The sequence below is a fragment of the Microplitis mediator genome, chromosome 2 (genome assembly GCF_029852145.1).
Source record: "Microplitis mediator isolate UGA2020A chromosome 2, iyMicMedi2.1, whole genome shotgun sequence".
Lineage (NCBI taxonomy): Eukaryota > Metazoa > Arthropoda > Insecta > Hymenoptera > Braconidae > Microplitis > Microplitis mediator.
Window position 1 is genome coordinate 6784405 of NC_079970.1, and position 25306 is coordinate 6809710.

General features: G+C 27.9%; 3 protein-coding genes across 8 annotated transcripts in view; all 3 read left to right on the top strand.

Annotated features, from left to right (window-relative positions):
- Positions 1-13846, top strand: part of LOC130678420 (protein kinase C-binding protein NELL1-like) — a 100308-nt gene extending 86462 nt beyond the window's left edge. For 2 of the 6 annotated variants that reach the window (XM_057485600.1, XM_057485596.1), the window contains 3 exons: positions 183-428; positions 3419-3468; positions 6794-13846. In XM_057485600.1, the coding sequence (XP_057341583.1) occupies positions 183-428; positions 3419-3468; positions 6794-7511 (1014 nt within the window). In that variant the 3' untranslated portion in view covers positions 7512-13846. Of the gene's footprint in view, positions 1-182; positions 429-3418; positions 3469-4515; positions 4649-6793 lie in introns of all 6 variants that reach the window. The other 4 variants (XR_008991819.1, XM_057485597.1, XM_057485598.1 and 1 more) reach the window with 4 other exon arrangements.
- A 2664-nt stretch (positions 13847-16510) lies between these two features.
- LOC130663453 (uncharacterized) lies at positions 16511-20137 on the top strand. The gene is made up of 6 exons (XM_057462690.1): positions 16511-17146; positions 17244-17404; positions 17478-17612; positions 18782-18989; positions 19294-19438; positions 19924-20137. The coding sequence occupies exons 1-6, from the start codon at positions 17059-17061 to the stop codon at positions 20105-20107; spliced, it is 921 nt and encodes a 306-aa protein (XP_057318673.1). The 5' UTR covers positions 16511-17058; the 3' UTR covers positions 20108-20137.
- A 273-nt stretch (positions 20138-20410) lies between these two features.
- Positions 20411-24616, top strand: LOC130663449 (mitochondrial amidoxime-reducing component 1-like). Its single transcript, XM_057462685.1, has 7 exons — positions 20411-20429; positions 20529-20771; positions 21104-21444; positions 22280-22519; positions 22969-23092; positions 23977-24182; positions 24256-24616. The coding sequence occupies exons 2-7, from the start codon at positions 20757-20759 to the stop codon at positions 24479-24481; spliced, it is 1152 nt and encodes a 383-aa protein (XP_057318668.1). The 5' UTR covers positions 20411-20429; positions 20529-20756; the 3' UTR covers positions 24482-24616.
- The last annotated feature ends 690 nt before the right edge of the window (positions 24617-25306 follow it).

The window sequence follows — 25306 nt, forward strand, 5'->3', positions numbered from 1 at the left end:
GTATTTTTGAATTACGAGTTCGCTAGCAGTTGTTTGCAGCATTGGCTTTTAATTATCTTGTTTCGACTGACTGTAGAGACACTGAAACTTCAAGTTTCGATGCTGGTATCATGAAAAAATATATTCAACTAATTATTAACATAAACTGTTATTTTAAATAACTAAATTCTTAAATTTATCAGTACGGTGAAATAGACTGCTGGCAAATGGAATGCCCACCAGTGACTTGTAGCAACCCAGTAACTGAAGACGGCGACTGTTGTCCGCGTTGCGAGGACGATCCCTGTGCTCGAGAAAATCACATTAACAGTACATCGTATTCATCGTCATCGGGTCATCCTCAGCCTTGCAGTTACGCCGGTATCATTCATGAAAGTGGCAGTGCCTGGCAGGACCCGCACGACAAGTGTACCACGTGCGAGTGCAAGGTAAGCGGCCACTAATGAACCAAGACTTCATCAGAGACTGGCAGTCACATCTTGGTTCTGTAAAGATACCTCAAGTATAATTACAAAATTAAATTACCAAGATACATTTTTTTTAAGTTATGACAATTAAATATCTTCTGCCAGATATTTTATTTAGTTTATTCAACAACATAAAACATTATCTTGGGTTTTTTAAAAAATAATATATATATATATAGATGTATGTATCCATATACATAAAAAAATAAGGTCAGTAAACGAAGTATGTTGCCTTCGCTTGACCTAAATGTCTAGTCGCTGATACGCGCCATTATTTTATTATTTAGATTTGTAAAAAGAAAATCAAAAAAGTTTATTGTTAAATGCATTTTATTGTTAAATTTATAATGAATTTATTATTAATATTATTATTATTATTATTATTGTTATTTTTATTATTATTATTATTATTTAAGTGTTAACACGTAGCTGAACGGCAAGCAGCCTCAATGCTTCTCAATAATATATACAAATAAACAGAAACATTAAATTAACGTACATACACACGACTATTACGACTTTAATCATTAATTTATTTTGTTTATTTAAAATATCGCATGATTAAAATAATAATTTTAATTTAAAAAATTTGAAAAATTTGAAAAATGAGTCAATAAGAAATAAAATTGATAGCAAATAATTTTAATAATGCGATATAAATTATTATTATTTGTAAAAATTTGTAAACAGAAGTAGGTAATCCTCGTTCGTATGCAATTAAAGTTTATAATTTATTTAACATAGTATAAATAATAAATAAATTAATTAACATATTTATATACTTTTAAAACTCGATTATTTGGATCGAGGCTGTGGCTGTGCGCTGACATATAATTATTAAATTAACGCTAGTGCATTTACATTTATACATATTAATTGTTTTTATCATTACTAATAATCTAAGCAATTTCAATAGTTTATCCGTACAGGGACGTTCCCAAGCTCGTCAGATTATTATTATTTTATTTTCAAAGTTCAAAAAAAAATTTTTTTTAATTACATTCGGACCTCGTTATAAGACCGCAGTAAAAGACTCTTACACCATTTTGTTAAAACTCGCTCGGAACGCTCACCCCACTAAGAACTCAATGAAAATTTTGCGCCGAAACTTCGCTATAGGACTAACGAACAGTACGACTAAAATGGAGATCAAATGTACATACATATAGGGAGGTCGTTAAAAATTATACTTTCTCAGGCGGACCATAAAAAGCTTCTTTTTAGTGAAAAAATACCTGGGGAATTTGTTTGTTTTTTTTTTCAGTAAAAAGAACACGTGCCTCAGGACGATCAAAGTTCATTTTTCGATACAATCGCGGTTTTTTTTAAATATCTCATGAAATATGCAGATAAAAAGAAAAAATCATAGGGACAATTTTGTAGGAAATTAAATTTTCTACATAAAAAGTCATGGTCATTTTTTCTATAAAATGTGTATTTACGAAGATATTTAAAAAAAACTTTTTTAGATCTTATCAATCGAGCGTTTTAAGGATTACAAATTTTGAAAACAACATTTTTCTAAGTATATAGAAGCTATAACGAGCAGATTTATATGTTACGAGTTACGAAGTTGTCTATATTTAAGAAAAAATATTATTTTTAATATTCGTAATTCTTTGAATGCTCAATTGATAAGATCTAAAAAAGTTTTTTTTAAATATCTTCGTAAATACACATTTTATAGAAAAAATGACCATGACTTTTTATGTAGAAAATTTAATTTCCTACAAAATTGTCCCTATGATTTTTTCTTTTTATCTGCATATTTCATGAGATATTTAAAAAAAACCGCGATTGTATCGAAAAATGAACTTTGATCGTCCTGAGGCACGTGTTCTTTTTACTGAAAAAAAAAACAAACAAATTCCCCAGGTATTTTTTCACTAAAAAGAAGCTTTTTATGGTCCGCCTGAGAAAGTATAATTTTTAACGACCACCCTAATACATATAGGGTAGAGGTACCATTTGTGGTCATTGCTCCTCCGTTTTTGGACATTTAATCCTTTATTTAAATTAATGAAAAAGTGTAAAATAAAATTTTCATTTTAATAGTGGAATAGAAGTATCTTTAAATATATTTAAAAAATTCACTATATTATCGAGTCTTTTACAAACTATTTTATTTAAATTTTTCAAGTGTCTAACTGGCCCTAACGTGGCCAAAAACGGTACCTCCACCCTAGATTGTAGATTAAGTAATTTATTTTCTCAAAGAATACTTAAAATTTCGTGGTCTCACATAACTAATTAACAGAAAAGGACGACGGAATTCTGTTTATTTATAATTATACATAAAATAGATTCACTGTATAACAGAGCAGAGTTTAACCGAATACATAAATAAAACGCAAAACGGGTATAGTCTTATAGCGAGGCTTGGGCGCAATCACTGTTAAGCACAATAGTGGAAGAACTTCAATTCTAATAATTTTTTCCCCTACAGCCCTAAACTAGTCTTATAACGAGGTCCGACTGTATAACTATAAATTATTTAAAATATTTTAAAATGCTGGCTTGCTGCTCAAAGCTTTTTTTTTATTATTGTTACTATTTTTATTTACAATAATAATATATTACGATCGAGTATCACGATCGCACGTGCTTTGGGTCGGCCCTGCATGGATCAATCAGTGCTACATAAATTAATTTTAATACTTAAACCCGATCGAACTATTTTAAATCAATCAATTTATTATTTTTAGTAGACCATTTGAAATTTTTTTAGCCAGTAATCAAATTAACTTACCGTTGATTAAATTTACAAGAGATGTTTAATTTAATAGAGAATAGATTTTTTTTTTGTACCACAGTTAAAATAGTTCGAGCGGGTTGGTAACATATGAATAATCCCACACATGCTAATAATACATATATTTAACCCAATGACCATATTGCCCGTGAATAACTAACTAACCGACTAATTAGCCTAACGATGGGTATCCTTGCAGGTGCCGTACTGCGCCCAATTGGTGAGCAATAGCGCGTGTTGTGTGCATCGGTAATCACATCACTTCTATCTCACCTATATCTTCTCTCTTCTATAAATCTAATCTGCCTACTACTATATTACTATTACTATTTAATTTAATTATATATAGACGCTAAAATATATCGAGCTCGAGTTTTTTTATCACTCTGCCGATTGCTTGCTTACTGCTGTCGCTATCGTCTCACTTTATTTATCTACAATTAATAACTAATATTCAAATCACTCAATTATCATTTATATTTTTTTATTAATCGATAAACTCAATGATTAACAAACTAAAAAAAATTACGTAGTGTTTGAATGCCAATACTTGATAATCTTATGATTTAAATTTTATTGGAAAGTAAAAAAATAATTAAATGTCCCTCGTAATAACGCATGTTTTTGTATAATTAATTAAAAGTTATAAATTAAATAATTTTTATACTTCACTGCACAAGTAAATTTTTATTATTATATATTTTTTTAATGACCTCTGGTCAAACGCACGAGGAGACACCTACACACTCAATATTTAAATGCACTATTACACTGTTTTCTTTTTGTTTTTAATTGATATTTTATATATAAAAAAATGAAATAAAAAAAATTTTTGTTTTGTTTTATTATTTCACACTCGAGCCTGTTCTGCACACTCCTTTCGTCTGCATACACTAAATAGAAGCACCAGGGCTCTTAATGTTTATGGTGACAACATTATCAGCAAAAAATAATTAAAAAAATTCAAATAATTTATTGATGCTAAATTCAAATATATATTGAACTACAGTTATATTAATTTATATATTTTTGCTGTAATATTGTCGCCAAAAAGTAGTTTTAGTTTAGTATTTCACAGTAAGATCAAAAACATACTATGGGAATTCATTGTTTTGTTCCCCAATTATTATTATTGTTATTATTATTATTGTTATTATTGTTATTATTATTATCATTATTACTATTATTATTATAATTATAATTATTATATCGAGCATGTCATTGTGATTTGACGAATTTTGTGATTGTGATTACGTGATTAACGAGAGTATTTCACGGTGGAATTTAATGCAAAAGGAGTCAGCGGGACTGGAATCATCAAGTCAATGGGATTTTTTGAAGGTCGGTCTTTTATAAAATGGCTATGTCTCTACATATCGAGATTAACATTCAACAATTATTCTTAACGAAACAATGAATCACATAATATGTAAATACATACTTACCAGTAATACACTATTTTTTCTGACCAAAGTGAATTTTTTATTTTTTATTGTTTATTATTTTTGGTTGTGGTTCTTTTCTTTTTCATACTCTTCTTTTATAAATTTATTAAGAATGTTTCTTTATTTTCAATAAAATTTATTTACAACTTTTTGTTTTTCCTCAAATTTTTATGTCAATAATTTTATTCAATAAAAGTTTTTCTAAAAAGAAAAAAAAGCAGTTGAAAAATTACAGTTTCTAACGTAAAAAAGGCCTTCGGGGCAAAAATTTTTAATTGTTAAAGCTTAAACTGTAATTTTAGAAAATTGTTGTTGTAATAAAATTAATACATTTTAAGCAGCAAATTTTACAGTTTAAAAAGTAATTTTAGTTAAATCTTTAAAGCATTTTGAATCGAGTTTGAAATTGTAGTGCCGTACTTAGAAGAAGGCAGTAACTTCATCTTACTGCCTTTCTATCTTCCCAATGTTAATTTAACATCAAGAAGATAGAAAGGCAGTAAGTGAAGTTACTGCCTTCTTCCTAAGCACGGCAGTGTAATATTTGTTATGCCTGGGATAAAAATGTAATTTTTATAGTTTCAGAATCGCAACGCTTTACTACTATACGAAACTGTAATAAATACCCAGATATGAGCAATTTTTCAACTGCTCTTTTTTCCGTGTACGATAAAAATGCATAAGAGGACTCTCTATTTTTACTTGACAAAAATTTTCTTATTAAAAAATTTCATTCTTTTTTTGATATATTATTTGACTCAGTCGATTGGCAAATAATTTTATAGTTACAATTTAATTTCTGAGTAAGTTGGGAATTTTCAAAATAAAAAATACGTAAAATTGAAGCCAAATTTCTATTTAACTCGATAAATTTGAAAAAAAAAATGATCGCTTTTGCCCGTATAAAAAAATTCGTTCCAAAAAGATTCTGAAAAAGTTTACATTAGAAACCAATAGTCCCATAAGAATCAAAAAACGTTCATGAAAAATTTTAAATTAGAGGTTTTTGAACTTTTTCGGAATGAGGTAAAATGTAGTAAAAATACGTTTTAAAAACTTTCTAGTTTGATTCCAAATTCGCTTATTAAAGTCCTAGATAACTAAGAACTTTTTTTTTTTTACTTTCAAAATTATGAAAATTCCACTCGAAGTTCTAATCTGTTTCAAGTTTAGTAGTTTCACATATCGAACTTTTTTGGAATTTTTTTGGAACGATTTTTTTTTACACGGGTGTACTAGGACGCATTTTAGAAACAAGAGTTTTTCAGTTTTGAAATCGATAATCACAAAAATTTTAATTTTGACGTAATTATTTTTTCATGATACTAGCATCGAAACTTGAAGTTTCAATGTCTCTACAGCCCGCCGAAACAAGCTAATTTCGAGCCGATGCTGCAAACAGCTGCTAACGAATTCGTAATTCAAAAATACCTTCATACAGCGGGCAGAAACATGCGTGTTCCTTCCCAAGGGAAGAAACACAATTGTTTCTGCCCGGTGTCAGTTATATTTAATGTTCATTTGCAGCCTTATTACTCTCATTTGTTTACTTGTCACTTCAGTTTACTCACTTCATTTTTGTAAGTGACAGTTTTAATTAACCAAATAAAATTAATAAAAAATGAGTGAAAATCATGCATCGTCGGCTTAAAATTAACTCGTTTCTTACTGGCTGCTGACATGAAACTTCCGATGCAGGTAACCATGAAAAATATAGTGTGTGACTCAGGATGAATCACGATTTCAGACTGCGGGTGATGTCAGCCAACTTAATCCTAGTCTGAAATCGTCTTGTTTCATCTCTAGTCAGACAATGTACTATAATTTTAATCAAGAGTAAAATTAATGATTGAATAATAAAAACAAATTATTTTTACAAACAAAAGAGAGAAAAACTATGCATTATAACTTCACATTTTCGTTTTATTAATTAACAAATTTATCTCAAAAATTAACAAACGATTGATTCAAATTAAAAAAAAAATTTTATTAAAATAAACAAACATTCTTAATAACTTTTCATCAAGTGGGTAAGGTATCTAAAAATTCACGTCGGAGCAGAAAAATAAAAAAAAAACGTTAAAACCAAATATTGTTTACTAATAATATAAATATTATTATCCAAACAGGACGGGCAGTTATGCTGCAGCTACGATTACGGCTGCGCTGGCGATAATGGGCTCGAGCAGCACACAGTCACTATTAGCCAGCCTGATCCTGTCTTTGTTCCAAGCGATCCGAGCGCTTCGAGCAAAAGTATCTCTTCACCGGAAACAGCAGTACCAACGATTGGATCTTCAACAAATATCGAAGCACCAGCATCCTCCTCCAGCAGCATCACAATCGATAAGTCCGTCGATTATTATTCCACATTGGATCCGCGGGTTGATAAACTCTTGTATTACGAAGCTCCGAACCCGTCGTCATCATCATCATTATCATCATCAGAAACAGTCACATCATCATCATCATCATCAGTTACCACTAGCTCAGTGGTATCTTCAATTAAAACGTCACTACCACCACGAAAACGCAGCGATCCCGAGATGGACATCAATATCGAACAGCAGTCACGTGGTATCGCTAAAAATATCATTTCTTTCCCAAAGCCACCGTCAGTTCGACGCAATCAGATTGGTAACAGTCGCACCTTGGTGGCGATATCCGCGAATAATAATAATTACGATAATAATAATAATAACAATAATAACAATAATGATCCACAAAAAAATACACGTGGTAGTATTAGTAGACCATCATATCTATCAGCTTCTTCACGTCTCGTCGGTAGCAATGACGCCACTTGAAGAGTTTTATTACTATCAGGTCGATGTGCCGACGAGTTAGATGACGATTTATGTTAATAAAAGGACGCGGTTTAATAAGGCATTTATTAACGCTAATGATGAGTTAAGGACCAATCAAGTGCCGTCATTTTACCGACAAGCGGCCTTGCGAATATTAACGAGAGGAAATTTTAAAAGTTATTAAATAATCAAAGGTATCAAGTGATTTTTCGATGACACAGAGAATCGTTATATTATTTTTTTTTATTCATAAGTCATACGGAAATATATATACGTTATTTATTCAAATAATGTCTTAATGGTAACGGCTTGACGATGGTGATGATGATAATTTATGATTAATTAAGTGTATGATTTTTAAAAAATTATATTTTTTAACAAGTAATATTGAGTGATCATGTTCACATTGTCGTGTACTGAACAAAGTTTGGCATCAGGTATTACCCACTTCCGTGTCCCGCGATTATTTAAAATCGCAGGACTTTTATTCTCCGAATCGAACGGATTAAAATGATTAATGCAATTAATTAATTACCCGTAAAAAATATTTTTTAAAGGGTAAAAAGTCTCACTGTGGACTCTAAGCAATTTACGGTCCATGATACGAAAAAAAAAACATTGTCAATTACAGTGTCAATGTAATTAATAAATAACTTTTTTTTTCTTTGTAAAAACTCTTTGAAAAAGTTTTACCCGCTACTTTATAATTCCCTCGTTGCTGTCTAAAATTTATTTTATAAAATATAAAAATAAATTTTTTTTTAATTAAAAAAATATATAAAATTGTTTATATAGACATTAAAAATGTAATTATTAATTAAAGTTATTAAATAAAATTATTAATAATTTTAATCACATCACCGAATAACTACAATATTAAAAAATTAATGAATAAATTTAATTACTTTAATTACAATAACGATTCCGTATAATATTTGTAATTTAAAAAAAAATAGTTACTCATTGAATGAAAATAAATAAAAAGCTCATCGATATTGCTTTGTATGTAAAAAAAAAAAGTTGTAATAATAAATTTAGAAATATTTGTGCCGGGCGATGAACGTGCCGAGCTTGTTCGATTGGTTCCTTGATTACATAATATAGTCCCGCTCAACCCCCATCGCGACTACTTACGACTACATTCCTCTTTAATTAACAATTAAGTAGGCACTAATGAAAAAAAAAAAAAAAATACATATGAGTATAGGAAAAAAAAAGAAAAAAAACTAATAAAAGCTAAGAATAAATAAAAAATATACAGAGATTATTACATACGTTCGTTTAACGAGCAATGGCGGATGTTAAATAACTAGTAGTGAAATAAAATAATAATTATAATTGCGATAATTAATGGCAATGCGACTCGGAATTAATAGTAGAAGTACGATTACGAGATTTGAAAATAAAAAAAAAATAAAGAAACATAATTTATAATAAATAATATAATGAAAACTAAAGAGGCAAATATCTTGCAATATTCATTAAATAATTAACAGTAATTGTGTTGTTCAATGTGCAATAATTTTAAATGGTACACAGATTGATTTATTATTTATTTGATAAATAACTATAATATTTAAAATTAATAAAATGCATCGAGTTTTAATTAGTGATTAAATTATTAATATTATTATTATTATTATTATATTGAAAAAAGAATAAATAAATTTTAATGAAAAATAAAATAATAAGACAGCTGAACTTGTAGTTAACGTCGTTTTTGATGTCAGTAATTGTTTAATTAATGGGTCTCAGGGTCGATCTTCAATGATTTTAATCTATTACATCGATTCAAATATATTATTAATATAGAGATTAAAGTCTTCTTCTAGAGGTATATTTCTAGTCATTCTTAACATTTAAAAAATTTTTAAAAATATTAAAAGATTAATTGGGAGTCGGTAAGTGGGTGTCACGGCTGACAAAATTGAATATTATATCGGTAATACTCATTATTAATTAGTTATTATTTGTTCTTTTTTTAAAAACAAAAATTTTTAATTTTATTGCAATTAAACTGCGACAATATTCGTACATGATATTTAATAAGAGAGTGAATTATAGATCGAATGAATTAATTATAGTTGATAAAAAAAATTAATTAATTATAATTATAACGAAAAAAAAAATTTGATTTACTAATACCTGAAATTTCAGTAATCACCGAGCAATTAAATGTTTCTTCCCGGGTCAAAAAAATAACTTGATTTTGACTGCTATAATTTTTTTGATTTCGGCTATTATAACTACTTATTTTAACTTCAATATGACTTTTTTAACTTAAAATTTTAAATTAACTAAGTCGAATCCAAGTCAAGTTTGAAAAATTTAAGTCAACTTTCAAATTTAAGTCAACTTTCAAATTCAAGTCAAGTTTGACTTGGATTTGACTTAAAATATTAAGTTAACTAAGTCAAATCCAAGACGTGACTTGAATTTGACTTACTTGGCGTAAATCGGTACTAAGTAAGACAACTTAGTCAAAAGTAAGTCAAAACGAAACGTGTTTCATCCCTAGTGGAAATTTTTCGGACTTTTCTCTGAAAAACTCTGAAAAAGTCTTTAGAAGTTTGAAAAAATCTTTAGAACTTTAGAACTGAGTTTTTCAGAGAAAATTCCGGAAAATTTCCACCAGGAATATCTTAAAATGTGTTTTTCATTTATTTAAAAGACAACTTGAGCTTGACTTGCATTCTATTCAATTTTAAAATTACGCCAAAATTAAGTTATTTTTTTACCCGGGTTCATTGTACGCTGGAATTAATTATATAAAAAAAATATAATAATAATCATTATTATTGTAACAATAATAATTATATTAATATTAAGATTAAATGTAATAATACTTAATGATAATAATTAGTAATAATGATGATAATTATAAATATTAACGATAAACCATAAATAATAATAATAATAATAATAATAATAATAATAATAATAATAATAATAATAATAATAATAATAATAATTGTAATATTTTGATACAGTGTACAAAATATTTGTTCTTTAGCATAAATGTCGCAGATCAAAAGCCAAAGAAAAAAAAATTATTCTTAGCTTTTCATACATTGCAATAAGCGATTGTTATGCATCGATCCCGTCTGTCGACAATTAAACATTACTATTAATTATAATTAATACTTTTAAAAAAAAATTTAAGAGCTGGATTAAAAAGTTTGAAACGTTTTCGAAAATGATCTGTATTAAAAACAAAATTCAATAAAACTTTAAATTATTTAACTAAACCAAATAATCAGTAGTTAAAGTAAAAAAAAGAAGTGAATAATTACATTGCGTAAAAATAAAAAAAGTTAATTACTAAACTTGTACTTTTTGCAAATATGCCATATTGAAATGATAATAAAAAATAAAAATGCTGTTGCTATAATGTATATAGTTATATGTTATTAGTTTATCATATAATATATAAATAATAAAATAGATAATTAATTAATTAAATAAACATAAATGCGGATATCGAATAAAATTAATAAGAACATTACTACAGTTTAAAATTATAAAAAAGACTTCAAAAGTCTTAAATTTGTCTTATTCTCACATGAGATCGTAAATAAAAAAAAATAATAATTAAAAGTAAATATCAAGTCGCAGGCGTCCTGTTATTAAAAAAAAACATACGTTATTACTTGGCACAAAAAATAATAAATGTTAAAAATAAAATCGTCAATAAATGAGTTACTATAATTAATAAATATGTAAATTAGATTTAAATTGCCTAATGCGTGTTTATTATTAAATAAAAGTCCGCCGATACAACGCATACAGGATTTAACTTTATTAGTAAACAATAATTGTGTACGATGGATGTCAAGTTTTATTTTAATGCAAATAAAAGCTAACGTTGGCCGTAATCAATTTTTTCATGACACCATTTTTAAATATATTGTCTGATTAATTTATCTTAACGAGTAGGGGAAGGGGCAAAACGAGCTCTCCGAAAAAAAATGTCAATAGTATTTACGGAGCTCAAATTGCCCCGACCCTTACATGTAATGCTACAATTCTAATTCGTTTTTATTGAAGAACAATATATACGTGTACTTAGCGCGAGACACTACCGTGTTTTCTGATGAAAGCGTTGATTTAATTGTTCCGAAGTTCTTAAGACGGTTATTATTTCATTCATTTGTATATATAGGCCCAGATGATAATTAAAAAACAATAAAATATATATGATAGGCGGGGTAGATAGATAGGTAGATAGGTAGGTACGTTATAATGGGACAATGAAATGTCGGGTCACTTACCCGTGTAAAAAAAATTGTTGAAAAAGCGTCGACTATTCTAAGCTTCAAAACGTGACGGAATGAGGAACTTTTGTTAAACGATTTTTAAACTTTTGTAAATACAAAGAAGAAAACAAGTGACTTAATACTATAAATAGTATATTACACACCAAGGGAGAAAAGTAGGACATTCCAACTCGGGTGTAGAATGCGCAATTGGGCAAACACGCGGATTAGGACGTCCTACCTTCTTTTATGCTGTGTATACGATTTTTTACCAGACTTGCACCTGAAAGTTTAAATTTTTACCTCTGTTTGTGGGAGGAATGACGCATGCGCTAATTTTTATCATTTGGTTTCTCATAAAAGAAAATAACGACTTTCTTCTATCTGAAAATGAATCAGTGAAATTCACTTCGAATTAGTGAATATTCACTGGGAACCAGCTATAAGTATACCACTGGTTGAATTAGTACACGGAAAGAAAATTATGAAAACGGTTCCCATAATTCTATAAAATTTTTTCCTATACCAACATAGGAATTACCATAAATTATGGGAGAAGTTCCTATAATTATAGGAATGTTTCCCATAATTATAGGAACAGTTCCTATAATTATGGGAACCATTCCTATAATAGTATGGGTACAACTCCTATACCATTAAGGGAACTATTCCCATAATGCATAGCAAAAGTTCCCATAATTTTCTTTTCGTGTAGTAGAAATCCTTATAGCTGTAGAAATAGTGACTACCCACTGATTCGTAGTGAATTTCACTAATTCATTTTGAAAAAGTTCTCTCTAAACAGGGCAGGAATTTGAACTTTTGGTGCGGGTATAGTGAAATAAATATTTTTAGAATCTTTTAAAACTTTTTTTGACTTTCCATTAAAAGTGATAAATTTTTTCGTTTTTTTATGTGCAAAATACAGTCAGAAATAACTGATTTTTAACTAATTCTGAAATTTTTATCAAAGCATATTTTAATAGTATCGTCTATCATTAATTTTTCATTTAAATTTTCAAAAGTTTGAAAAACGTTCGACAAAAGTTCATCGTTGCCATGTATTGAAAGTTAGAACAGTCAACGCTTTTTTCAACAATTATTTTTTTCACGGGTAATAATTATATATATATATATATTATTAATTCCAAAATTATTATTTTTTCTTTGTATACTATTATCTATTTATATTTTCTTACAGAAAATTATATTAATAAATATATATAGTATTTTATTTTTATAATTAATAATTTATTTAAAAATTCTGTATTTCTTTTTTAAATAAAAAAACTATTATTTAGAAATATATATTTTTCTGGATTATATTGATAAAGAAAAGGTAAATTAATAAGTGTCTTTATTGTGTCCCGGCAATTCATTAAAACTTGAGTTATTAATAAAAAGATAACGATAATAGTATAAATAAATAATTATACTAATAAGTAGAAGAGAAATGAAATAAAAATTTCAAATTAAGATTTAAAGATGACAACAATAATAAATATATTGACGAATGAAAAAAAAAAAAACTAATACTATACGATAATAAATAAACGAATGATGAATAAAAAGCTTATTAAGTTGAATTGAAAGTGAGGTTATAAGCTTACTGCGTTCTCACCCTTATTGGCGTACGATCGAATGTTTCTATATAAATATATGTAATGTGTATATTATTTACCTTAATTGTTAGCTTACGAATTATCAATAAATAAATAAATATTTGTAAAAGGGTCAAGTGAGTCAAGTTGAGACGGGACAATTTAATTCTAGTCAGAAGATTAAGAATAAAATGATTAAGAAAGAGATAAATTATCAGTAGAAAAAAAAAAAGAAAGAAAAAAGAGAAAGATTATTTAAAATATAATGTTTTATTAAATATCATGAACTCGGCTGGCTTGCGATTTCATCGTTAATAAATAAATTAATAAAATATTTAAATGATATAAATTTGTCATTAAATTTATTAACACTACGGAGCAATTGAGTATGGCTAAAAAAAAATTACATAATAAAAAATGCTATTCATGTCAGCTATCAGAAATATATAAAAGTTTATGGTGACATATTAAAATTTTAAATAATAAATTATTGTACTGTAATATTAAAAAAAAAATAATGACGAATAAGAGTTTACGTCTAATTTTGAACACAACCAATATTAATAATTAGATTTATTGATTAATTATTAGAAATTCATTATATTATCATTATTATAATTATTATTCTTAATATTATTATTATTTTCATTGATTTATTATTATTGCTAAAGCCATATAATACCTTTGTAAATGAGAATCAAGACACTGATGACGGCTAGGAAAACTTAATAAATTGAAATTCTATTAACCAAAATGTGTTAATTGATTATTCAATGTAATGTACTAGTTTATTTATTCCTTTTCCAACTTTTAATTTTAATTTTTGTTTTATCTATAAAAATTATAATACTGGAGTATGTGTTCTTTTGGTACTTCAATAATATAATTACACATGTAAGAATTTTTCATTTTTAGCGTAAGCCAGCAAATCCAACTTTTCTGTGCTATTTCGATGTATTTTTTTTAAAGAAAATTTTTATGAGAATTAACAGCTGATATAGTTATTTTTCGTTTTTGGTGATGTCAGACAAGTTGTTTGAAAATATAGTGAGTCTCGATTTTATCTGGAAGTAATCGGCTGCCTAATTTTAAAATACAGTAAAGGACAAATTTTTCAAAATCGATTTTTTAGTATTTTTAGTTCCAGTGGAGTCTTGTGGACATGATTCATATTTCAAAAATTTGATTTTTATCGGTTACTGTATTGCACGACTCATAATGCGAAGCATTAGGGAGTGCTTTACGATCGAAAATTTTTTTGAAATTGAGCAGCCGTAATCCTGACCAAAAATGAAGCTTCGATTGAATGTTTTTAACATTCCGGGGTAACAGACAGATCGTTTAAGGAAATACTATCACTCGAAAATATAAAAAATTGTATTTTTTTTTGCACAAGCCAGTGAGTCTCGATTTTCGATCGGATTTCTATAAAATTTCTCTAAAGACGATCCTGACTAAAAATGAAGCCTCGCTTGGATGTTTTTGCCTTCAAGGATATCAGACAAGTTGTTTGTAGTAATAATATCTCTCAAAAGTACGGGAAAAAATATTTTTTAATTTTTCAGTAATATCCAGTGTCCCGATTTTTTACGGATTTTCTATGAATTTTCTAAGGAGACTTAGTTTGGGAGAATCGGAAGCTGAGATAATTATTGTTATCTCAGTATTTTAAGGATATTTGTTTCGATACACTTATCCAAAAAATTAAAGGAACAAAAAAATTTTATAAATTTTCTAGTGATTTTTGGAAGGCTGTATTTTTGTGAAAAATGATCGTACCGAAAAAACAAAAAAAGCAAATTGAAGCTTGAAATCTCTAGTATGAAGATTTTTCAGCAAAATATTTTTTCGAGCCACGGTTTTTACGGAATCATAAGAAAAAGGCCGAGACAAAATTTTTTGGTTTTGTTTTTAAGGTCTACGGGGCCGGGAAAAATTAAAAAAAAAAAAAACGAATTCATGGCTTGCTTAGGAAATTTATTCAGCTACAATTTGCTTTTTTTGTTTCTCTGTGCGACAATTTGCTGCTGAGATATCAGCCTTCAAATGAGAAAGGATCCTTTTGTCTTTAATTATTGATATCTCAGCAAATAATGGCCGCACAGTAATTTAAAGGGCAGTTTAAAAAACTTGAATAAATTCTCTACTAGCTCCATTTTCGATTTTTTCGTAAAAAAATTTTTTTTCATACTTGATATCCATTTGAAAAACCCTTAAAAAATGGCGATTTTCTGGTCTTTCAGTCGACTCATCGCTACTCTGCAAATATTGATAAAAAAAATAATGTTGCCAGGTAATTTTACAGCTTAATGTACCCTTAAAAACCCTGGAAATTTTTAGATTCATCCCTTGAACCGTTTGTCCGGGCCGATTGCTCAAAGTTTTACAAAACAATGAAAGGAACAAGTTTTGTTCATTAATTTGTGTAATCATTACCAAAATGAAAAAATCAATTTTTTTCGGATTTTCTTTCATTTTTGCGTTAGTTATTCAGTCAATGTAAGGTAAAGAGAAAAAAAAAAAATTTCCGAAAACCGAGATAAAACTAGAATTTTTTTACTTTTTTTTTTACGTTTTATTCAGTTTTTTTTTTTTTTTTTTTTTTCGTTTTTACGGGTTTCATATTTGACGGACAGGAAATTTTTTTAAACTATTTTGATGTTTTTTCCGTTTTTATTGAACTAAATAAATGTTTTAAAAGTATGGAATTAATCTCCATCAAATTATCTCCAAAATAGTATGCAAAATATCTTGATTCCGTAAACTAACAAGGGTATAATAATTGAAATAGTTGCCGACGTGAGGCATTTGTCTCGACCTTTTTCTTATGATTCGGCAAAAACCGTGTGTCGAAAAAATATTTTGCTGAAAAATCTTCAAACTAGAGATTTCAAGCTTCAATTTGCTTTTTTTGTTTTTTCGGTACGATCATTTTTCACAAAAATACAGCCTTCCAAAAATCACTAAAATATTTATAAAATTTTTTTGTTCCTTTAATTTTTTGGATAAGTGTATAAATAACTATTTTTCTAGACTATGAGTTTTTTTTTGTATCAGTATTTATTATTATATCATAACGTGTATAAATAATAAAAAAAATAAAGAGAACTTCAAGATAGTTTATCTGCAAAAAAAGGCGATAAGAACAAAATGAGTCCTCACTAACATATATATATTTAAAAGTCTTGACATATAATTTTAGACTTATTATTCGTCATTCTTAGTCATTGATAATTAAATTCAAAGTTATTTCATAGTAAAAAGGTGTTGCTCAAACCATCTGTTGCTTATTTCACACATATTATTACTTAGTTAGAGATAATAATAGTGCAAGTTATTTCAAAAAGTTCACAAAAGGTTAAATCGATAAGAAAGTATGTAACAAAGAGTGAAAAAAATAAAAAAGTGTCATTCAATGTCTAAATTTGGTACTTCAGTCAATGGAAACATCAGACTTAGGCTCTCTTATTAACATGTTTTCCGTCAAACTGCGGTATTAGTTGTTCAGTACTGGTTACCTAGTGCAGATTGTTATTCTCAACTGGTTTTAATGTGACAGCATTAGCATAACGAGTTATTTAATATTTCTTTCATTTAACAATAACACTTATTATCTTAACGAATACTGTAGTGCAAATCATTATTAAATAATTAAGTGATTGAGTACCAAGAGGAGTGTTTTCGTAAACGACAAAAAAATTTCTTGTGTAAAATACAAGCAAATAGCAAAATGGAAGCAAAAAATATTAGAGATATGTCATCTGAAGAATTTAAAACATTTTTGGATTCTTTTGACACCATTCTGACTGACTGCGATGGTAATTAATTTTTTTTCAAAGAAGTTATAATTTTAAAAAATTAATTGATTTATTACTCACTGAGGAAAATATTATTTTCTATTCTAATTCGTTATAGGTGTATTGTGGCTTAATGATACACCGATCACTGGCGCATTGCAAACATTACAAATGCTCGAGAGTTATGGTAAGAAAGTCATTTTTGTTTCAAATCATAGCGCTCGTTCGGTAGATGATTATGTTATAAAATTTCGAAGGATGGGTTATGAAGCGACTGCAGTAAGTATTCAATTTTATTTACATACTGATATCAAAAATAAATATGATAATAATTTATTAAAATTATAATCAGGACCAAATAATTTTACCATCTCAAGCAGTCGTTTGGTATTTGAAAAAAATAGGATTTCAAGGCAAAGCTTATGTACTTGGAACTGAGCCATTCAAACAAGTATTAGCAGATAATGATATTGAAATAGTTACTGGGGTAATGCAAAATAATAGTATATTACACACCTAGGAGGAAAAGTAGGATATTCCAAGCCATGTGGCAAACACGGGGATTGGGATTCCTATCTTCTTCCATGGTGTGTATACTGTGTATCACCAGATCTGTACACGGAAAAAAAGAAACTATAAAAATTAGTGTTTGAAATTATGACCCGGAACCTGGATGTCAAAATAAAGAATTTTAACATTTCAACCTATAAATCATATAATACGTGTCATAAATTTTTAATGTTTAAATTACGATTTTGAAAGTTCAAATATCAATTTTTCCAGCACAGACAATAAATTTTAATATTTATCCTATAATTATTTACGTTTTAATTATAACTAGGGCCAGGATTTTGGCGTTAATTTAAGAATAATTAATAATTAGTCATGTGAAATTTTTTATATTACGGGGAAAATATTGATCTTATGAAAAAAGTTTTCAAACAAAAGTTGTAGGAAATTTAATTTTCTAAAAAAAATATCTCTTATTATTTTTTTTTTCAGGACTAATAAGAAGATAAGAAAGCCGTAATTTTAAAATTAAGATTTTCATAATTAACAAAATTTTGAATCACTCATTATGAATCTTAATTTTTGAATTACGTCGAAAACATTGATCGTATAAGAAAATCATAAGAGACATTTTTTAAATAAAATTAAATTTCCTACAACTTTTGTTCAAAAACTTTTTTGCTAAGACCGATATTTTCCCCGTAAGATCAAAAATTTGAACTATTCATTTTAAAAATAAGGCAAAAATCTTGTCCCTAATTATAACTTAAAGAATTACTATTTAGATAACATTTACTGATCACTTTATCATTATATTACTTGTCGTTTCTCAATTTATATAGTTTATTTTCTTCCGTATACCTGAAAGTTTAAATTTTAGCCTCTGTTTGTGGGAAGAATAGCGCATGCACTAATTTTTACCATTCGTTTTCTCATAAAACACAAGAACGACTTTCTTCCCACTGAGCAGGGCAGAAATTTAAACTTTCAGATGCTGATCTAGAGAAAAATAAGATATTTCAATCCGCATGTTAGTGACCCTCGCCTACGAGTAGGGTCGCAATTACACACGAAGGTGGGAATGTCCTACTATTTTCCCTTGGTATATAATATACTAATTATTTTATGTTCATGGTTTTTTTCCAGCCAAATAGTATAGAAGAAAATATGATGGCTATAATAAATGTTTTAAAACCTCAACCGGACGTAAAAGCTGTAATTGTTGATTTCGACCTTAATTTAAATTGGGCTAAATTGTTACAAACTGCATCGATACTTAAACGTAAAGATGTATTATTTTTAATAGGTCCACGTGATAAAAATCTACCTATATCCGAATCGCAATCATTGATTGGTAAAAAAGAAGTTGAAAACTAATTATACAGTCCAGTCGCGTTATAAGTCCGCCGACTTATATTTCTTGGAAGACATTCCCCCTCTATAACTACGAAAATAATCATGTACACACTCACACGCTTGCAAAGTAGGGGAAGTGAGTTACGGCGTTCAACTGCTGAGCAGAAGTGGGGGTACAGGAATTCTTAGAATTATATTCCCCTACACCCCTGTAGGCGGACTTATAACGCGATTTGACTGTAGTTGTTCTTAATAAATATGCAGATATAAGATTGCTATTGTTAAACTACTTATTGTTTTAGGTCCAGGTTATTTTATTGACATACTTATAAATCACACGGGTAGAACGCCAGTTGAATTTGCAAAACCGTGTGAGAATTTAAAAAATTATCTTATTGAAAGATTCAAAATAACTAATCCAGCGAGATGTATTTTTATTGGCGATTCGTAAGTATCATTGTCATCTAATTTATAATTAGAAATTTAAAGCAGACTGGAATTATGTCATCCAGAAATTGAATTGTATATTAGAATAATTTTAAAATCGGCCTTTAAGTTTTTGTTTTTAAAATAGATAAAAATTCCGATAAAAAAGATTAGAAAAGATAAAAAAACCGGTTCTGCCTTCAAGTTAAAATTCAAATTCAAATTTTACCCTCGTCTGTAATGATCTTTTTTCAACCCTTGTCTCACAATATACTATTTTATTTCATGATCAAAATTTATCAAGTAGATGAAAAAACAATTAATAGAGCAAATAGTTCATTAGCGACAAAATTTAATTAAAAAAAAATATATATATGAACGGTAGTTATAAATTAAACAGGATAAAAAATAATCTAAGTTCATAATTATTGCGCGGAAAAGTCCCAGACCCGTAACAAAATAATTAAATTTTAAAATTAACAAAAAAAAATTATATTTCATTTTAGTTTGGCGGCAGATATAAAATTTGCAGATCTCTGCGGTTTTTTGAAACTATGGGTGAGCTCAGGTGTGGATTCAGTGGAGGCTCTTAAGAACAATTGCGAAGTAATTCCAGACTATTATCTTCCTAATTTAGGAATAATGAGAACCCTAAACCAAGAACCCAGTGGTAGTAAAATGAAAAAATAAATTGTAAAATATTTAAAAAAAAAAAAAAAACTAATAGTAATAAAAAATATGTATTTTTCTAAAAATATTTAAGAATTTCAAATAAAAGCATTTAAAATTCAATGTTAAAGTTCACGCTAAACTCATTTGAATAATAAATTTATTTATAGATAACAATGCCTCGATTTTATGTTACCATATTTTTTTTTTATTTTTAAGAAGTAGAAATAGATACGCCTTTAAATAATTTTATTATGTATAAATTTAATTATAGTGATTTAAGTCAAATTATTGTTGATAGATAACTGATAGTGTGTCAGTGTCATCTGATGGCACAGATAAGGTGAGAAAAGAAAAATAATACAGCAGACTAGTAGTAGTTTAGCTATGTATTGTATATGAAGCCAGTGAAGATTTAATGTGATTGTCTGTCTCTGTATAGGTCAGGTTTCAATGAAATACTTAACGTTATAAGTTTACCCGTTATAAAAAAATAAAGATAACAGTGCAAAGTAGTTTTGTAAATTTTGAATTATACACTGCGTAGTTAATTAAAATATTATTGAAAATAAAATAAAAAATGAGGTGATTTTAAAACAGTTTTTAAAAATTATTAATTAATAATTCATAAGTTTCTTTATGTTTAATTGTTCCAAAAATTACAACCGACATGAAAGATTTATTGGTAAGTAAATAATTCATTAAATTTTTAATTACTTGTAAGAAAATTTAATTCCACTACAGTTAATATTTTAATTAATGATTCTGAAGTTAGCCGACGTCTTATAATTTTTGGAATTTTATCAAAACGATAAATTATAAAAAAAAAATATTTTAAAAAATTGCACTTATAATTTTTTTAATTTTCTACACGTGCATATTTTTAGATTTTTTTTTTTAATTGTCTGTTAACTTCAAGATCGTTTTAATTTTTCATTAATAAGTCTAGTATTTTTATGGTTGAAAATAAATTTTCATTTATCAACATAAAATTAATAACAATTTAAAAACTTTCAGACATGGAAATTCGGTATAATTGTGAGTTGCAGTCTGACAGTGGGTGCGATTTTATTTTGGGATCGATTTAAAAATAATAGTATTAAAAAAAGTATTAAAAAGCGTGAAGATAAAGATGAAAATGATATCGATAACTTGACAAATCGAACAGAAAAAAAACGTCTGGTGACGAGTACAGAAATTGAACAATTGCCTTGTCCCAGATGGATAAAAGCAGGTAAAATTAAAGAATTGTTTTATTATCCATTGAAATCAGGTCGTGGAAAAGAAATTTTTGAATGTAAATTCACTGAGTATGGAATCGCAGTAATTGACGATAAATGTATTACGCTAAGAGACAGGTAAATTATATTTTGAGAAAAAGTAATAGGGTAGAAGTACCGTTTTTGACCACTTTAGCGCCAGTTTTGGACACTTGAAGAACTACACGGTAAGAACAAGATTATACTGGCTACCATCTCAGATTATACTCAGTTTCATCCCAGATGTTACTCACTAACATCTCAGATTACACAGAGCTAGATCATAGTGGTTTTCATCCTAGATTATACTCAGTACTATCTGAGATTTAACTCAGTTACATGTCAGCCATTTTTTTTCTAGCGCATGCGCGTGTAGTATACTAGATACGCATGCGCTACAAAAAAATGGCTGAAAAGTAAGTGAGTTAAATCTCAGATAGTACTGAGTATAATCTGAGATGGTACTGAGTATAATCCAGACGTATGTGGTTACCATCTAGGATTAAAACCAGTATAATCTAGCTGTATAATCTGAGATGTTACTGAGTAACATCTGGGATGAAACTGAGTATAATCTAGATGCAACTCAGTATAATCTAAATTATACTGGGTACTATCTGAAATTTTTTTTTACCTCAGATGTAACTGAGTATAATCTGAGATGGTAGCTAGTATGATCTTGTTCTATCCGTGTAGAATAAAATCATTTGTAAAAGACGCAATGACATAATTTTTAAAATGTGTTCAAAGATATCTTTTATATATAAATATATTTATTCCACTAATAAAATGGAAATTTTATTTTATACTTTTTGATTAATTAAAATAATGAATTAAATGTCCAAAAATGGAGCAGTGACCACATATGGTACTTCTGCCCTATACTCTGTTATTAGTTAAATAAAAATACTAATTATATTATTATTTAATGCAGAATGTTTCTTGTTTATAATGAAGAAAACGGTAAATTTATAACCGGTAGAAATTATCCTACACTGTTATTAGTAAGTCTTTGTGCTGTTGATAAATTTAAAGTTAAACTTGAAGCGATTGGTATGCCGCCGTTAATTTTTGAACTGCCTCAAAATTCTGATAGTGTCGATTGTTCAATGTGGTGGGGTGAACCTTTAAAATGTACCGATTGCGGAAATGCACCTGCTGAATGGATTTCAAAGTATTCAAAAATTAATTTATTAAATAAATGAGCTAATTCTGACTCCGCTAACCGATTTGTTATATATATATCAAGACATTTTGAGAATTTTTATGGACAGATCCGACAGAAATTACGATCGCATTACAGCCACAACTATTTTCAAAGATTTAAAATTTGAAAATTGCAATTAATTATGTGATATACAAGAATTTGGATAAAGTGCAAGTAATTAATGAGGATTGTCGTTATACTTTTTGTAATACTGAATGATTAATATTTTTATTCACTGAAAATAGTTGTATATGCAAACAAAATCTCTGTAAGATTTGTCTTTTACCTTTGCTTAAAAGTTCTCTAAATTTGCTTCTTACTTTGTATGAAGAGAGTAGAAAATTTGAAAGTATACCCAATAAATTATCAATTTTTGAATAATTAATAGAATGATTTTTTTTAAATTTCTTTAATAGATTTTTAACTGGAACAGATTCTGGACTGAGAATAGGTATGGCGATTTCAGATAATAGAAATATTTTAAAAGGTCCATGGGAAAAATTTACCAAAGTCTATGATACGTTAACAAATGATGATGTTGTAAGTAAATATTCTCTTAAGTAGATTTTGAGCCGAGTTAACGCAGATGCTGAGAAAATAAATAAATATATAATATGGACAATATAAACTATTGTCCAAATACATGTTTTCTTTTTTGTTATGATACCATCAAAGATAAATCCCAAAAGTGAATTTTTTTACAAGTTTTAAGCTTTTAAAAAATTTGTTTTAAAATCTGTCTTCAGTGGCAGTGTTACAATTCTACTCACAAGATCTTTACTCAAGGGAAGTAACTACAATTCTACTCACTCACAACTTAACTCAGCCTCAACTCTACTCACAGTTTTTTTTACTCAGGTTTAATTCTACTCAGTTATATCTTCACTCAGCTTCAACTAGACTCAGCGACAACTCTACTTACAAAGAATTTTTATTTTATCGATAGGCTAAAATACGTGAGCAGAATTGTAGCTGAGTAAAGATATAACTGAGTAGAGTTAAACCTGAGTAAAAAAAACTGTAAGTAGAGTTGAGGCTGAGTAAAGGTGTAAGTGAGTAGAATTGTAGTTACTTCCCTTAAGTAAAGATCTTGTGAGTAGAATTGTAACACTGCCACTGAAGACAGATTTTAAAACAAATTTTTTAAAAGCTTAAAACTTGTAAAAAAATTTACTTTTGGGATTTATCTTTGATGGTATCATAACAAAAAAGAAAACATGTATTTGGACAATAGTTTATGAATTTTTATTATTTTAGAGAACTTTTATAACCAAATAAAAATTTTAAACTGATTTTGTTTATTCGGTAATGATTTGAAAAAGAGATTAGAAACTTTCAAAACCAAATTTTTCAAAAGTTCCTATTTTACACAATTGTCTACATATATATTAGTATTTCTGTTAATAAATTTTTAATTATTAAAGGGTTTGTTCGCTGATTTAGCAAGCTACATGCTCATGACCGAGTCCTCTTTGGAAGAACTGAATAAAAAGTTAGATAATAAAATTTCTTCCCTTCAATTTAGACCAAATATTGTAGTTTCTGGTACAGACGCTTTTGCTGAAGATGACTGGGAGTGGATCAAAATTGGCGAAAGTGTTATTTTGCGGAATGTAAAACCCTGTCCCAGGTAATATATATAATCCAATATCTAATTTTATAGAATCAAGTAAGATAAAAAAAAATTTTCTTTTTAATTATAGATGCACAATGACTCGTGTAAACCCAGAAACTGGAGAGGCTGATAAACAAGAACCTTTGAAGACATTAAAAACATTCCGCGAACAAACGGATCCTCAGCGAGTTTTAGTCGATGGGAAAGCTCCGGTTTTAGGAATTTATTGCGGTCTTTATGCAATGGGAGATGTCAAAGTTGGGGACGATGTTTTTTTACATGTACCGAAATCTGCACGCACAACAAAACTATAATAAAAATTTTGAAAAAAAGTTTATAAATTTTCATTTTCTTCATATTGTTTAGAACGTATTGTGAAAAATTGAGATCAAAAGACGGTTACTTTTTTCTGGCACCAAAACGATAATAAATTCAATGATTAAAATAAATTTTTTCGTACGATATTAATGAATTAATTGACCAATGAGCACGTGATTAGGAGCAATTAGAAGACTTAGGTCTGATTAAATTTGACATCAAATTTATTCAGTAGTTTTTTAACTAAGGTACCCGCGGATAATAAGGCCAAAGTGACAAAAATGATATTTAAAATAACCGCCTCCGCTAAAGGCTACTCTAGTAGAAGGTTCTTGCATAGAGATGTTACGACAAGTTTATAGAGTCCCGACACCACGTTCCCTGTCTTCTATATTTCATCATCCGTCATATGATGTCGTAGCGCAAAAGAAATTATAAAAAACAATCTAGTCTTCTAACTCTTAAAAAGGATACTAATAGTTTTAAGTACTGTTGAACAAAGCAATCTAGTCTTCTGTCTTTAAAAAAGTATTGTTGGTAAATTTAAGTGATGATTAATCTCTAATACCAATTTTATTAAGTATAATTAAACTATTCCAATTTGTTTAACCCGTAGGCCTTATTACTCTACCGTAGTAAAATAAGGCCTATTCGTATGGTTTTTGTAAAAGTTTAATTTTTTGTTTGTTTGTAGTATAAATTACCATTACTTCATTATATTTCATGGCTGATGTATTGAAATAAAGATTAATGATACATTTCGATAATTAAATGCAGTATTTTCGATTCTATTCAAAATCTTCCTTAGCTAGGCCTTATTA

Bases quoted from the DNA above. Each gene is read 5' to 3' on its own strand.
- LOC130663453 (XM_057462690.1), top strand. From the start codon at position 17,059: ATGGAAGCAAAAAATATTAGAGATATGTCATCTGAAGAATTTAAAACA. The intron at 17,147-17,243 runs GTAATTAATTTT...AATTCGTTATAG, and splicing joins CATTCTGACTGACTGCGATG to GTGTATTGTGGCTTAATGAT. The intron at 17,405-17,477 runs GTAAGTATTCAA...AATTATAATCAG, and splicing joins TGGGTTATGAAGCGACTGCA to GACCAAATAATTTTACCATC.
- LOC130663449 (XM_057462685.1), top strand. The intron at 21,445-22,279 runs GTAAATTATATT...TATTTAATGCAG, and splicing joins TGTATTACGCTAAGAGACAG to AATGTTTCTTGTTTATAATG. The intron at 22,520-22,968 runs GTATTCAAAAAT...TTTCTTTAATAG, and splicing joins CCTGCTGAATGGATTTCAAA to ATTTTTAACTGGAACAGATT.